Source organism: Homarus americanus, unplaced genomic scaffold, assembly GCF_018991925.1.
Source record: "Homarus americanus isolate GMGI-L3 unplaced genomic scaffold, GMGI_Hamer_2.0 scaffold46226, whole genome shotgun sequence".
Lineage (NCBI taxonomy): Eukaryota > Metazoa > Arthropoda > Malacostraca > Decapoda > Nephropidae > Homarus > Homarus americanus.
The window spans coordinates 291,914-307,534 of record NW_024717453.1 but is presented as its reverse complement, the minus strand read 5'-3'; the positions used below and the strand labels follow the sequence as shown (position 1 = coordinate 307,534).

General features: G+C 40.1%; 1 protein-coding gene across 2 annotated transcripts in view; it reads right to left on the bottom strand.

Moving 5' to 3' along the window:
• Window positions 1-14,443, bottom strand: part of LOC121858879 (CKLF-like MARVEL transmembrane domain-containing protein 4) — an 88,978-nt gene extending 74,535 nt beyond the window's left edge. The window contains exon 1 of one of the 2 annotated variants that reach the window (XM_042355530.1): window positions 14,152-14,443. In XM_042355530.1, the coding sequence (XP_042211464.1) occupies window positions 14,152-14,301 (150 nt within the window). In that variant the 5' untranslated portion in view covers window positions 14,302-14,443. The remainder of the gene's footprint in view (window positions 1-14,151) is intronic. The other variant, XM_042355531.1, reaches the window with a different exon arrangement.
• Between the last annotated feature and the right edge of the window lie 1,178 nt (window positions 14,444-15,621).

The window sequence follows — 15,621 nt, the reverse complement described above, 5'->3', positions numbered from 1 at the left end:
AAGTTCTCCAAGCTGTAATGAGTGCCAGAACTAAACCAAACGTTGTATTAGTTATTTGCATGGTTACAAACACAAAACGGACGGTTCCTGGTTCTGGAGAAAAGATAAATTTATATACGTATTCATTACTTCTCGAGTTTTCTTTAATGTGTTGACGTGAATTTGTTTCTTCAAATGTTGTTTGCCATATGCGAAAAATAGTCATATCTTAAGTATTTGTATCAATAGACAATAGCTAAATCATAACCGGCCCATATGCCCTCTCAGTCTGTACCCAGGCGCGGGGCACATGGCACGCACTGCACTGATGTGGTCGTTTCCTTCCCCCGCCTCACAGTTCCAGTATGCGTTACGTGGGTTAGTTTTTGTCAGAGGATTTCGCCGCATTTCGTCTCGCTTGGTGTGACCTGGTAGCTGTGTGTAGACCGTTGCGAGTATCATTGCCCGGAGGGATGTGTATGTGCGTTGCATCCTCACAGAGGCTACACCTTCAATAACAGCGGTTTCTCCTTCTTTATTGAATTATCTTAAAGTCCTTATTAAGGGCCCCGATGGAAATACCGTAAGCTTTTAACGGCTTTCTTGGGCTATCCTTAATTGAATCGACTTAGAGTTTACTAACGTTTGTGTACCAGCAGTGTCTACTGTATGTACTATGCATGATGAACCAATGTAAACGTGTTTAAGTGTATTAAACATCTCTCTTATGTATCGATAGAATGCATCTGCACTAACAGTTTGTGGAAGCTGCGTCCTTATTGAGGTTACACCTGCAGATTATATGCATTACACACCTGTATCAACAAATCGAGTGTTTGTTAATAAACGTCTTACTACTTACATAATATTCATAATTATAACATAATTATACGTTGATTACTTTTAAGCGTTATTTAAGTGTTCTATACAAAATCTAATGTAAGAAATAAATAAAAATAGCTTTTGGTAAATTTAGTCACTGTTTCACCAATAGCCCTTACACACACACACATTCCACGAAGCTCCTCGGCGTCACCATAGACAACAAACTAAATTGAAACCACACGTCAGTGAAGTTGTCAAATCCTCCAGTTTCTGTCTCCACCTCCTCCGCCGACTCAAGTCCCTCAGAGTTCCTGCACCGAGCTCCTCAGTGTTTACACAACATTCATACTTCCCAAGCTCACCTATGCCTCCCCACCTGGTCTTCCTCCTAAATGCCACACAACGTAAACACCTAGAAAAAGTGCAAAGAGGGCATGCAAGATTATTCTCTCCCCTTCCTACTCCACATATCAAGAAGAGCTCAACACACTGACCTTCTCGACTCTCTGACCATCACCACGACCTCATCTGCAAATTTGGTAGAAGCTTCTACACCATCCTCGACACCGGCTCCTACTACCACCTGAGATCCCTAGTCCGAGAATTGCTGTTCGACACCACAACCGCATCCAGCCCATGCGTGCACGAACTGATCGCTATAAGAACAGCCCAGTCCCAACCATTGTAGAAATTATCAATAACTTGTAATAAATCAGTGTATTCACTCCCAGTAAACACTACTCCTTGCACTGTCACTATGTTGAAATGAACTGTAGTTTGAGCTTTTCCCCATCTAGTTATTATATATCTTATTGTATCACTTATGTTACTTGTATATTATATGTAATTCGAAACCCATTCCCCAAATATGTAACTGTATATTTTCAGCCTTCTGCTGCCAAGCTCTTTCAATAAACCGTTAATTATTATTATTAATATTACACACACACACACACTGTCAACCGTATTAAAAATGCACAAATTAAATTTACATTACATGTTCCTTTATTTTGATAAAAAGACATACGAATAAAATAATGCACCATGTGTATTGCCTCAACAAATTTGAAACAGACTACATTATCGGGTAGGAACGGACACAGTTTTATACTTCGCTTGCCACAGTTGGTTACTTGAGAGACTAAACTAGCACAGGGCAGACTCAAAGATAACCTTATTGAAATGGTATCCGGTTTTTATCCTTGCCTTGCTATGTGAAAATAAAGCATCCCTAATACCCACTTCTCTCTTGCGTATTATTCAACTACAGATGCCTCTTCCAAAGTGGTTAACAATTCAAAATTAGTTGTTCATCTGAAAAAGCTTGTTCAACTTACACAGCTGCTCATCTTTCAGAGAGGATCACAGTGAAAGCCAGAAAAGTGTAACACGAAAGCTGCACCCTGAAAGCATAACCTTGGAAAGTCCCAAATAGCCTCGTAACATGCAAGAGCATTAGCAATAACGTAAACAGAAGGCGGGGGAATTCTTCAGGCAAAGCTTAAGTAATCGTGTCGGGCGCGGTTGAGTGCCCTTGCTGGTGTTGTTATTTTCGGAAGTTTCCTCACAAAAAACAATAAAAAAAACAATCATCCACTTAAATGTCATGAAACCAAGCATAGATGGCGCCCTAAATCCTGCTGTCCAAGATCAGAAGCATAAACACCATGCCCTCGATTCTCATAAATGCGTGCGTTAATTTCCCCTAAAAATATGAGTGATGATACGATAACATGTTCAAATGGCAGCCAAACTGATATCAAAATCAAGCTAAGATTCAAACATGAGTTGATGTGTTATTTAATACTTTGTTGACATGACTGGAGCTCGTACGACAGGAACCAGAGGACAAAACATTTAACAGCAAGGAATTTAACTGATGCAAGATAACAACACATTTCCATCGCAATAGTGGAGGGTTTGTTATCATGATGTGAATGACTGAATGAATAACTATTGTGTACACACTAATGGGATATTCACCACTAATAACAATCACGAGAGTAAATTATGCTAATAGTGACTATTGTTGTTCTCTCCGGAATGATACGTTGATTATTTAATATTTACGCCCCACGTGCCATTAAAAATATATGTAAGGTTTGTCACTTAAGTATTAGTAATCTTATAACATCCTCTTATTCTGTACAATTCAACATGATTACTTTCGTATATTTTCCAAGTGGCTAATAATTTTGTAAGATCTTAATACAAACAAAGCAAATACGTTTTGTCAAATGAGGAAACCAGATTTAAGTCGAGAAAACAGGGAGGCGACAGCGAGCATTTAAACGTGGATGTTGCAATATTTAAATACAATTATGCATTACCTTGGCATGAATGCGCGTGTGCGTGTAAGCGCATGATGTAAAAATACTAATGTGAGCGTAAGTACTGTAATGCAAGTAGGTACATGAAAGTATTTGTATGCTTCATTTTGAAAATATTCTATCATTTTTTTTTTTTACAAACTATTGCAGGATGTAGAGTACTACGCGGTACGGCCATGGTGTCTCAGAGAAGTTCATCTATCACGGCGGTAACTGTTAATGAGAGATGCCCAGCAACAACCGATGGACTCCACTAAAGGTCATGTGCATTCTGTGGACCTGGTGGCGTGATGTAAATGTACTGTACAGCTGTAACTCTGACCTCTGCATGCCATCTCGTCAAGGTCACGAAAAACCGATACGTGTAAGACATAAAACTTTGATGAAGCTTCTGTAAAATTCTACCAACTAATGAACTAAAAATGCAATAACTACAGGCATTTTGTTAAGAAAAAAAATTATAATCCCTTATTACTGACTAATTTATTCAATAAAAAGGAGGGAAACAGCAGTATGTCCTCACACCCGGTACCCGTATCAAAGTACCGACCTGATATCTGAGGGTTGGCGACCACAGTTCTCCACTCTAAACGTTCTCGGACTGTTTTGTATATCTCTAGGGACCCATTTTTAATTTAATTTATCCATGCCAATCTCTCCCTTCCCCCGGGCCTCATACCCCCAACTTTGCTGCTAAATATACAAAAGTTATCACAAATGTCTGGCTATCACCGTTACCTCATCTGTCAGTTTGGGAAACCAGCCTCACCGCGGTCTCCTACCACCACCACCTGTTCAACACCACATCAACATCGAGACCATATAGCTAATTAACAAATTCTCTTGTATTTATGAAGTAATGATTCTTATTTTCGCCTCATAATACCCGGAGGGCTAAGTTACGATAAGGGCCTCTCCTAGCCTTACTAACCTAAGCAAGTGTTGAGACAGACTGATAAGAATTTGACAACTATAATATTTTGGTCGACGAGTTTAGTCTAGTGAAACATTCTTGTGAGATTTTGTCTGGTAATAATTCGTGTATGCAGCAACCAGCAGTCCTAAGAATAAGTGGTACCCGCCACAGTGAGGCAGACCTCAAAACCCTGTCCTCAGTCTATTACCTAAACCGCCAAACAACTTTCTCCCAACCTCTGATAAGTCCAATGTCTCTAGGTTTAGTGTTCTACTCGGCAGCATGTATGTGTGTGTACCCTGCAGGTGTGGTTTGCCTGGCCATGGCCTCTCTCTCCCTCCCTTTCCCGTGTCCCACATACCACGCCTAGGTGACCGGCCTAGGCACGGATAAACCTTCCATATTTATTGTTCAGTAAATCTGTTATCGAAGTCGACACCTATTAGTTAAGATAGTCAAATAAAGTAACCCAGACAGATAATTGTAAAACCCAGATCAAGGTGAGAGACACGAAAATACACAAATAAATGAAGAATGCACAGGTCAGTTAGTTGGACTATACAAGAAAAAGGTCATTACCCTCAAAGAACCCAGGGCACTGTCTGCACCACCACCTAAAGTTGAATTAGAAACGACAAAGAACGTTTTCTATACCAATAAACTTATTAAACACTTTCGGAAAAAAAAAGAATGTTTTGTACTTTATAAATTGACGAGACGATGTTTGGATAGCAAGCATATTCCTGAATTGAAGAGAAATCAACCTCACACAATGCATCTCTCTCACTGACGTCTAGAACATAAATAATGGTAACCTAAAGCCGGAAGAACTGTCATGACAATGCCCATATCACATGTCAGGAAGTAAGTAGCCAACCGCCTGATAACCCACGCTTGGTATTAGTAATTGTACGCCCTTCCAATTCCGGTCCCCTGGCTCTTTTACATACCGGGTTGTAGGGCAAAACCCACCTCGCCTAACCTAACACTTTTTAACACAATTTATAATCATCTGACGCTACCAAATTCTTAAGAGGACGAAAGCCTATCTAACCTAACCTAGCCTGTAAGTCTATTAGTCTTAACGGGATATAAGGTGTTAAAGAAAGTTGAGCTGGTAGATATACAAAGGACGAACACAAAGAGAAAGAGCTAAATGTATAACAAAGACGAAAAGAAAATTTGAGGTACAAGTCGACAAAAACGAAAGAGGAGGGATAACAAATACATAAGAACGATGAAGAGACGACAAGAAGGAAGTCACTAAAAACGGGAAAACAAAAGGAATGAATGACAAAAAAGGAGCAGAAAAATTACAGATAGAAACGACAAAAAAGAAAAACAATGTATCCAACATCTACATCAGAACCTGCCGAAGGAGCTGTAACAAAGGCCAACAGATTCTACGGTCCTCAGTATGAATACCTTACAATAACACCCGAGGCCACACGTCACCTACTCCACGCCACAACAAACCGCAAGTGAGGAACCGCGTAGAGAACAGGTGTAGCAGTGGCATAGGTACCCGATACCCTCTCTCCCCCAACCCTTTCTTCAGGTCCTGGGTCCGGAAGGAGGGTTGTGGGCCAAGTGGATCCCAATAACGGGGTCTCCAGGAGAAAGCTGACAGGTAAGGCGTCTCTCTCTCTCTCTCTCTCTCTCTCTCTCTCTCTCTTACACACACACACAGGTACGAGACAGACTTGCGGAGGACGTGCTAAGGGTTGAATAACCTAGTGTTATCGAAGCTATCAACTCATCTGTATTCCAAGAGCTACGCTGTTAACATTGCCTTTATCTGATATCATCCATTTCTCGGGTGGTCCCTGCTCCAAGTGCAATAATAACACATTCTTCTGGCAATTTTCAAAACCAAGGATAATAAGTTCCTGTAATGTGGGTAGACTCGTTTTAAATACATACAGCCTACAATTTAGGAGAATCTGTTAGTCTTAACTAGATATGCTCAAGTTTAATCTAAGAGAAAGTTTTAAAGATCGTCAGGAACGACATAAGTTCGGATAAAAACGAAAGAATGACTTTGTTTTGATAATCCGCCGGTGCTAATCCTTGATATATTTTCTACACTTGTCACCCTAGGAACTGTCGACAACACATCAGCAAAGAGCAAGATGTTTCTGGATTCAGTGAGCAGTTATAGCCGGGTATCATGTGACGCCTGACGAGGTGAGGCAAGTTTCTCTCTCCTCATTCCATACTAATATTGACCTTGGTGCTCTCACTTAAGCCTAATTTTGTCTGTTGCTTAGCCATCTTCTTGTTTATCTATCTAGCGAGCTATCTATCTATCTATAAAGATACACCTTTAAAGGTTTTTCTATATCAGGAAAAATAGCAAGTACGGAAGAGAACATAAGAGGATGGTCCTCTGCCATCAGGGGGCCTGTTTTTTGTTTTTTTTGCGGTGTGTTTTAATGCCTTTTAGGGCTTCTGAGAGCTTCAATTTTTTATTTAGATTTATACTCACATTCGTTAGGCGGCTTTAGGCCTCTAGGTCAACCACTAATAGGCCATAATAGACTACACGGAACAAACAGCATAGTTCACGGTCAAATTCTCCAAGTATCGGCGTCTAATGAAATTCTAATATATAAATCAAACCAAAATTAATAAAGAAAAAGTTTACCTTGGGAGAGTATCAATCGTGAAAGCAAATTAACGAGTCGCTTTGAAATGTGATTCGTGATTTTACTACACACGCTGCGCTTTCAGCCACTAAATCAATCTGGAGACACGGAGGAGTAACTAGGAGTGGCGAGGCTGGAGCACCAGTAACGTATTGTAGGACGGAAACATAGTTATTCAACTATAACGATACAATGAAGCTTTTTAACATCCACTGATTCAATTTATCATAGATGCCATGCTACATAACTCTTAACATTTCTGGATCATACAAAATTCCTTAAGATATAACAGTTGTAATGACCTCGCCAAATATTACAGATACCGAAGTTGTAGAAAAGAAGCTAAGAATAAACTCGGTACTGCATAAAATTCTAGACAATAACTCGTACTGTGTAATAAGAAAAAGTTGTCCAGCTTTCTCTAACACCATGGGAAAATACCCACTCCCGCCCCCCCCCTCACATGTCTCACCACGGCAGTCAAGGGCATCGTGGTCTACACAGAGATAAAAAAAAAAATCAATTATACGTTGGCGCTTCATTGTTTGACATTAATAACAAGAAGTGAACACTAAGCCACCATACCTCAAGGGTTCTTAGGTATCAAAATTGCGGTGAACAGAAACACGGTGACGGTACAAATGTCAACTTGATATTAGCACATTTCCACGCTGTGTAATTTTACTGAATAATGTATATTTAATTAAAAATGAAGAACACTCAGCGTCGTTCTACTCATAAAGCCAAGCCACTACAATACCAGGCATTACTCTCCACTCAAAACCATCGCCGATCATAGTGAAGAGTCCTTGTTGTGATAAGGGTTAGAGAAGCTGTGTAGCGCCCCTGAAGAAGCACGTTATTCATGCAGCCTCGGCCACCACCAGGCAGGACCCCACTTGTCTTGCTCACCCTAGGAATAGCTCACTGCCATCTCCTACTGCTGCTACACCTGTTTCTCCCTCTCGCTGATCCAACACCTGTTCTCCCCTGCTGCTGTTACACATCACAGCCATCAGCAACGGAGCCTTATACTTCTATTATTCTGTTGCCGTTACTAGAGCTATTCCCGGTAAAATATATTCATAACATGCTGTGACAAACTCTCTCTTTACTACATGAATAATTTGTTTTTCGTTAATGGAAGAAAAACCCCGGTATTGCAGTCTGAAGTGCAGATAGAAAAAATATGTATCACCAATGTGCTGGTTCTTTGAAAATACAGATACAGTGCACTACTCGTATCGTGCTTCAAGTGTTTAAAAACATGAGCTTCAATCTTTACCTCATGCCCACTGTAAGACACATATCTACAATCACTGTTTTTTCATCTTATGCATCAATCTATTATCCTTAAGCATCCACTCAGTAGTCACGCACTAAAGATAGCAAAATCATGCACAAAAACTAAATCAAATGATAAAACAACTATCTCACTTAACCTGCACAACAAGACTAGCATCTTTTCAGAGGCAGCAGCCAAATTCTTTAACATTCAAGATTAACCTAGCTCAGGCTCAGGCACTTTGGCACGGAAGTTCCAAGAATACCCGGACAACAATTTGTTGAGTGTTTCATATATGCAGTTAGTTTTCAATGAAGTAAAAAATACACGGTTTTACAAAGTTCATTGCGATTTGCGGTGAGATTGAAGATATGCATCCAGTTAGTGTAGCTACTCGACCAAGAAAAAATATGTATTTTCAAGAGGGTACATTTCAACTTGTAAATTCAAATTCAGTCAATATAACGCGCAGACTTTCAACATATAATCAACGACCTCACCAGCCAGGACTCGAACCCTCTACCTTATGCGTGTGACCAGGGATTGCTACCACCTTGCCACAGGGTTTGTGTGAATTATAACAAAGTCTAGGATTGCCTTTAGTGTCCTTGTGGCAAGGTGGTAGCAATCCTGGTCACATGCATTAAAAATATACAAGAGGTTATATATCACCAGAATACTGGTGACTAACTATGCAACTAAGTTCTTTGCCAGTGTTTATCTGTGAACACGGGAGGCATCTGTCAGTGGTGGGAGGAGGGTGACTGCTGGAAGCAACAAACGTCTGATTGTTTATGCAAGTTGCTCCATCAACAATCTTACATGCCCCCGCACGTGTACTCAGGCATGCAATCATATGAATACAAAGAGATTACAAAATATAACTCCTATGAAGTCGTCCCTACCCGGATCCTAGAAAAAGTTGTAACAAACATCGCCAATACTTGTTTCTTGTTCAGTTCCTTCAATTATCAGTTATCAATGAGGAGGAATTACTGGGCAGTTTGTGTGAGTATAAGACAATGAGAGTATACTGTGTAAGTAGCAGACAATGAGAGTGTACTGGAAAAGAGTAGTAAATATCTACAGCCAATAACACTGAACACTGTGTATGAAGGGAGAATATTGAATATATAAGTGAAAACCTGAAGCGTATAATATAATAACAAGATCATAAAGGAATAAATAAATGGGTGAGATAGAAGACGCGTTAGGTGTAAACAGTTTCAACGTATTGTGTTCTGCCTTTGCAATACGTTTTGTATGATCAGAAGACGTACACCGGCCATTAAAAAACAACGTTCTTCGTTTTCCAGGAGTCTCTTGCAAGGTTAGTTTCAATTCTCACAAAAGAATTGTTCATTTCTCACCATTTCCAAATTTCATATCACTGATACCTTAGGAACGTGATTTTTAAGTCGCAGGGTGATGAAAGGGCCATGTCAAGAATAGTCAAACAAATTTTCAATAATGCTACAGTTCTAACATGTGGTAGATGAGTAACTAGACCAAGACCATGGGAGAGAATGAAGGAAAGAGAGTGAGAGTTTACGTGGAGAAACGAGATTGGGAGCAGAGGTAACGTGAGGAGGGTGTTGGCAGCGCTAGTTAAGGCAAAGCCGGAGCAGAAGAGCCAGGGGTGCCAGCCAGCTCGCCTCCTGTTAGTTGGCCAGTGCCCACAGTGCCACCTCCCAACTATCACACACACACACACACACATATATATATATATATATATATATATATATATAAGTAAATCACTGTAGGTGCGCGTGATATATGATATATATATATATATATATATATATATATATATATATATATATATATATATATATATATATATATATATATATATATATATATATATATATATATATATATATATATATATATATATAAACACAGTTATACATCACCCAACCGTACAATTACATAACTGCAGGACTAAGTGAGCCAAAGAACCAAAAAACGTGATAATCATAAAACTGCCATATACTAGGCTCTCATTCACAAAGGCTTATACAGTATACATTTGTATTCTTCTTGACACGGGATGAATGAACGAATCTAGTTTGACAAGGAGTAATTGTAGTTTCAACACAATTTTGATCTTCATTTTTGTATCATGTCAACCAGTTGACAGTTCTTCACATCTCCAGATACAGGAAAAAAATAGCAAATGAATTCGGGCCTTAAATGGCTCAATTAGGTAATTGTTGACACAATGGGTGGCAACTGTGTAAGTGTGAAAGTGGCATGTAATGTCTCGTTATAACCACATTCTTAAGCATATAAACAAGAAAAAACGTTCCTTTAAACTATGATAATGTTCTGATAATATTCTCATTTATTTTTCTTATGGTTTCCTCTGACAAACAGAACTAGCCTGTATTATCACTCATGGGCGGCGGTGGCCAACATCACACCTGCATCAGAAATGACCACGATTTAAAATGTAATTATAATCCTTTTTCAGCGGCCAACAAGCTCTCTACTGTAGCTGAAGACGAACGGAATGTTGAAATTAGAAACATAACACAAGGCGAGAACTACAGACAGAAGTGCATAAAAACCTGAAATATGTCGGGTGACTTAAATCGTTCTGAAGAATAAAACGACATGGATCCTGCCAAGCCTCCAGACAACATAAATACAGCCAATGACGATGCTGTTTAAACTCTCCATATAGGTTTGATTCAACTTGTTTTAATCTAACTTCTCTCTATAAACCGGTTCGAGACACACACAGGATTTAACAAAACTACCGAACATTGCATTAATGCAGGAGATTATAACGATAAAAGTCCTGCCTACTGCCGAGTAAGATTCTATTTAGTTTATTACAAAGTTAGGTTGGGCAGAATGGTATAACTATAAATCAACATTAAAGCATAATTAAGTACCGCCTGGAAAAAATATGAGTAAATAAATACATCCGACCTTTCAGCCTTTAATACAACAGGCTAACATGGCCCAAGTAACAGAAAAGTTCAAGTGGCAGCTTAGTCAGTTAACTTTAAAAGTTCACTTGCTGAGACAGGTTCGTGGACACATGTTGACCAACGGGCCTGGTAGATCAGAGTACTAAGTGTAAAGTTCACTCTCAGAAAGAAATTTGGTGCAAGATATTAGGAAACTGCATCAAGACCAAATAACGGTTTGAATTCAGCAAGGGCAGCAAGACAAGCACCAACCTCAAGGTGCTGGTGCCACACGTCACTACACCAGCACTGTGCCAGGTAGCTGCCCCTCATCTCCCCCCTGAATAGTTATTCTACAAGGCCTCAATAATATTCTTCAACTTGATTTGTCGAAAAACGGATTGACTTACTACCTAACCGACCTGTAATAATTTAATGTGTGGATTTGTGTATCAACAAAGATTTCCACATCCCTAAAAGTCCAAACTCGGCCATTCTCTTTGTGGATTTGACACGTCGTTTGTTCGCCTATATTTATGTGAAGTGGGTTCCATATGCATGACAGTGTGGATACAGCACACAAGAAGACAATACTGCCGGTACTGCACTCGACCGCCTGGGTGAACCGGGAATCAAACTACCGACCCCTGGAACAGGAGGCGAGTCTTGTGCCCACTCGACCACCACGATCTATGTACAGTAAATGATCGCAATCAAGTTCTATATCGACCTTATCCCAATGTACACAAGTCTTTCATCGCACGCAGTGTACCAGTGTACACACTCCTCCGGCCGGCTCACTATGCTCCCGCAACCACTAAATCTACAAGGATCTAAACTTTCAATGGCATCAATATGCTCTCCTCTAAACTGAAATTTAGTGTACAATACGACAATGAAATGTGAGAGGAAGCCTAAAATATCAAGACATCGACCTCCCTGGGCGGCTGGGAGGGGAGATCAAAGACGGGAGCACCATTACGAGGTATACCTCCCAAGGTTCAACAACGATACAATCAAAAGATAAAACACTGTGATGTATATCCAATGGGTAAAACACTGTGATGTACAGCCTATAGGTACAAGTTGGTTGAGTTACCTCCCCGGGTATAACCTGCTGGGGTGAGAAGTGAAAATGGACCCTTTCCAGTATAGTGGGCAGAGTGAACACAACACTTGTATACATTAATTAGCTTTCGGTAAACAGCGGGGCATTGTGACCGGTACTGTACTTAACAGCCTTCATTTCCCCCAACTGTAAATTTAAGCACCCATTCAGAGCTAAATGAAACCAGGTTTCCCGAGGCACGAGCCAGCGACCCTTTGGATAAGTACAGCTGTATCCCCTCACCTGTATACCCCTTGTCAAGGTACAGCGGTACCATAAATAAAGTGTATCTGTATGTATGTATGTGTTATACTAAATAGGGACAATCAATGATTGTTCTATAAACACCAACTGTCATTTTTACCAAATAGATAACTTTTTGTATCTTTGGCTACAACTTAAGAGGAAATTAATAAGGGGTAAAATTTACTGTTTCATTTAAGACGTCGTTTCCCATCATAAGACAACCAAATTATACCTAAAGTAGATTAGGTACGGTTAGATTAGGGTTACTAATACTATGAAACTATTCTTTTATCTGTATCATGATGATCTACAATTCTACTTGATCGTCTATGACCAGTACACGATCAAGCCGCTTTATATTACAATATTTCATCATTGATTCAATTTACTGACTCCCCACACAAAACACATTCCTCGCATTACAGTATATGCCGTACCTTAAAATTTCAAAGGCAAGACAAAATTTTGGAAAATGGAGACCCTCATGCAGGGTTCCTAAACATTTCTCACTAACATTCTTGCCAGGCATCAAAGGGGCTTATAGCTGAACGCATCTACAAATTGGAGACCTTTCATAATTTCACTTCTCAAACTGTCATTTGTTTAATTAAATAACTTCCAAGTTCAGTGTTTATACTATACTCGGTCTACTCCTGCTTCAAGTATACATATTGTTCTCATTATACTCACTACAAAATCTGCCAAACCAATTTACCGTTTAAGCAGAGGTATTTAATATTCAATTCATATGGCACGAACATAACACAGAATAACATCCACGAAAAACCAAAGTGACATACCATACCTAAGTATTAGTGTAATTCACACCACCATGCACTGACTCAGATATTCCTTCCTTTACAGAAACTCTTAGTAATATTCAAAGTCAACATTGGCAATACCTAATTTCAAGTAAAAAAGAAACAGCAACCAAAACTTTCTCGTAACACTACACACCCGCACACTACAGGCTCTTCCCTTCCTAAATTTTTCAGTCTTAACACGGTGTAGTTACGTTCGTCGCAAGATCTAACTCAATGGTATTAAAAATTAATTTCATTATAAAAAAGGTAAATCCCAATTATCCACGTAAAAATAAAAATCTGCAAATCATATTTTCTACCTTCACCTCCATCAGAAAATGACTCTTGTTGGCCTTTGTAATCGTTTTTTTTTTCTATGTAGATTAGTCTTCACATTGTTAATTGTGTCACCATTTGAAAATTTATTTATTTTGTTTATGTCTGTATATAAAAGAGAGAGAAGCCGGGCTGGGGAGCCAGCTGAAAATAGCCAAGCCGGTTGTGTGAGTGGAGGAGCCAACTTAGCAGCACCACCTGTGTGCCGGACCTCCCACTGCTCCTCCACCTCCCCAACAAATGCCAACATAGACTCATGAAGTACACTTGTTTCACAGTATAATATTACCCAACCTAACCCAACGTCTCCAATACCAATAAAAAGAACTTGAAGTGAGTCAAAGACGTCATCAGCAGACATGTTGCTGCAATATCTTACCAATATGTCGAGGGTTCAAGTCCTGCTTGGCCCAGACACACGTGAGAAGGGTGTTATCCGGTGAGACCCTACCAAACATACTATTTTAGATTCACATGTAAGAACTGTTGCAGTAATATTCTAATGTACGAGGTCACCAGCTAAGGGATTAGTCTAAACGCAGCCAAACGTTGCATCCAGCACCCCGACAGTTCGTCGCTCGCGTCCCCTCCCACCCAAGACATCACCGAAGTGCTTCTTGGGTGTGTGAGTGTGGGAGGTCACGTGATATGGGCGGCGTTGGAAGCAGGAATAAAACCATGAGACCTTTCTTTTATTTTGCACGAGAAACATAACAAAAGTGAGCACCGAGAGAGAACTTTATTAACTCACCAATTCTACGAGCTTGACAATGCCTGGGCCTGTCTTGAAGTACTGCAGGCAGAGTGATATCCCTGAGGACTTCTGTGGGGCGGCGTACGTCGGGGAGGTTGTTGTACTAGTCGTTGATACGTCCGACTTCGTGTGAGTTTCGGCCATCATGTCGCTATTTAGGGGTTGTTTAGGTTCTCCTCGTTGAATTTTTTATTACTCAATAAGAGTCACGTATAAACACAGACACGTCCACCGCCCTCACAAGTTCGTAACGCACTGGCTGGGGTTAGCTGAACTTACTCGTCTCGGTCCCCCACGCCACACACACACACTCACACACATCCCCCCCCCCACTTACCTCGTCACCTCCGTACGCCCCGCCCACCTGTGACACATAAACTACCTTTGTTGATATATACCGCTATCATCACGTTAATTCATTGATTCACTTTAATTATCTTCACCTCCTTCTTTCACACCAAACTTGTAATCCTTAAATTGAGTCTCGTATAAAGGAACAACGTTTTATTTATCAACAAGCGAGACTTTTGTAAGTGACGCCATACTGGTTGGTAACTTAAATGCTAGAGCGGCAACCCACACTTCCACAACACCACAGTGAAAATCCTTTAACTTCCACAGGTGCTACTACTCCTCCACTCCCACACACATATTACCACTACTTCACTCCCACACACATTACTACTACTCCACCCCATACACATGTTACCATTCCTCCACCTCTCACACGTTACCACTCCCACACCTTCCGACTAAATTTGTCTTAAATTCTCTAAAAGATAATTGGCATCTAGATGTTAGAACAATCATATCCAGTAGTTTCTAAAAAAGTTCATGGCAACGAAGAGTGAAAACAGAATGAAGAGGAAGATAATATTGGATCAAAATCTAAGAAACAATGATGCCATAACGGTGGTCCTGAAATTACATGTGTCCACTAAAATGCCACATTGAAACACTATATTGAGGCTCGTTCATTACCCTCCACCATCTAACATTGATAAGCTTTTATTTATATATATTGTACATCTCTTGGTCACCTGATGAGTAATGCCCAGACTGTGGTACCTGCCTTGTGGTAATTTACGAATGTCGTTCACAGTTGTACAGTCAATAAGCATGATTATTTAGTCAAAGCTTGCTGATAGCTTATGTCATCTGGCCATGCTACCTGCGATCGGCTGACTGCTCGCCTTGAGTCTTTTTTCAAGGAACAGGGGTCGCTTGGGGAAGTAAACGCGACCGATATAGAAACTGGAAATCGCGAAATTTTGTTGAACCTCTGATAAACGCCACTCTCTGAAGAAAAGGCGAGTTGCTTTAACACATGGTGGCATCAACACAGGTACTTGCTGTAACACTATTGCTACTGCAGGATTCGATAACATGCGAGAGCTTTGTGAACTGCATAACGAATGGTTAAGACACAGCCTGTCACTATTAGTCCGCTTGTTTAGGCGTGTTTGA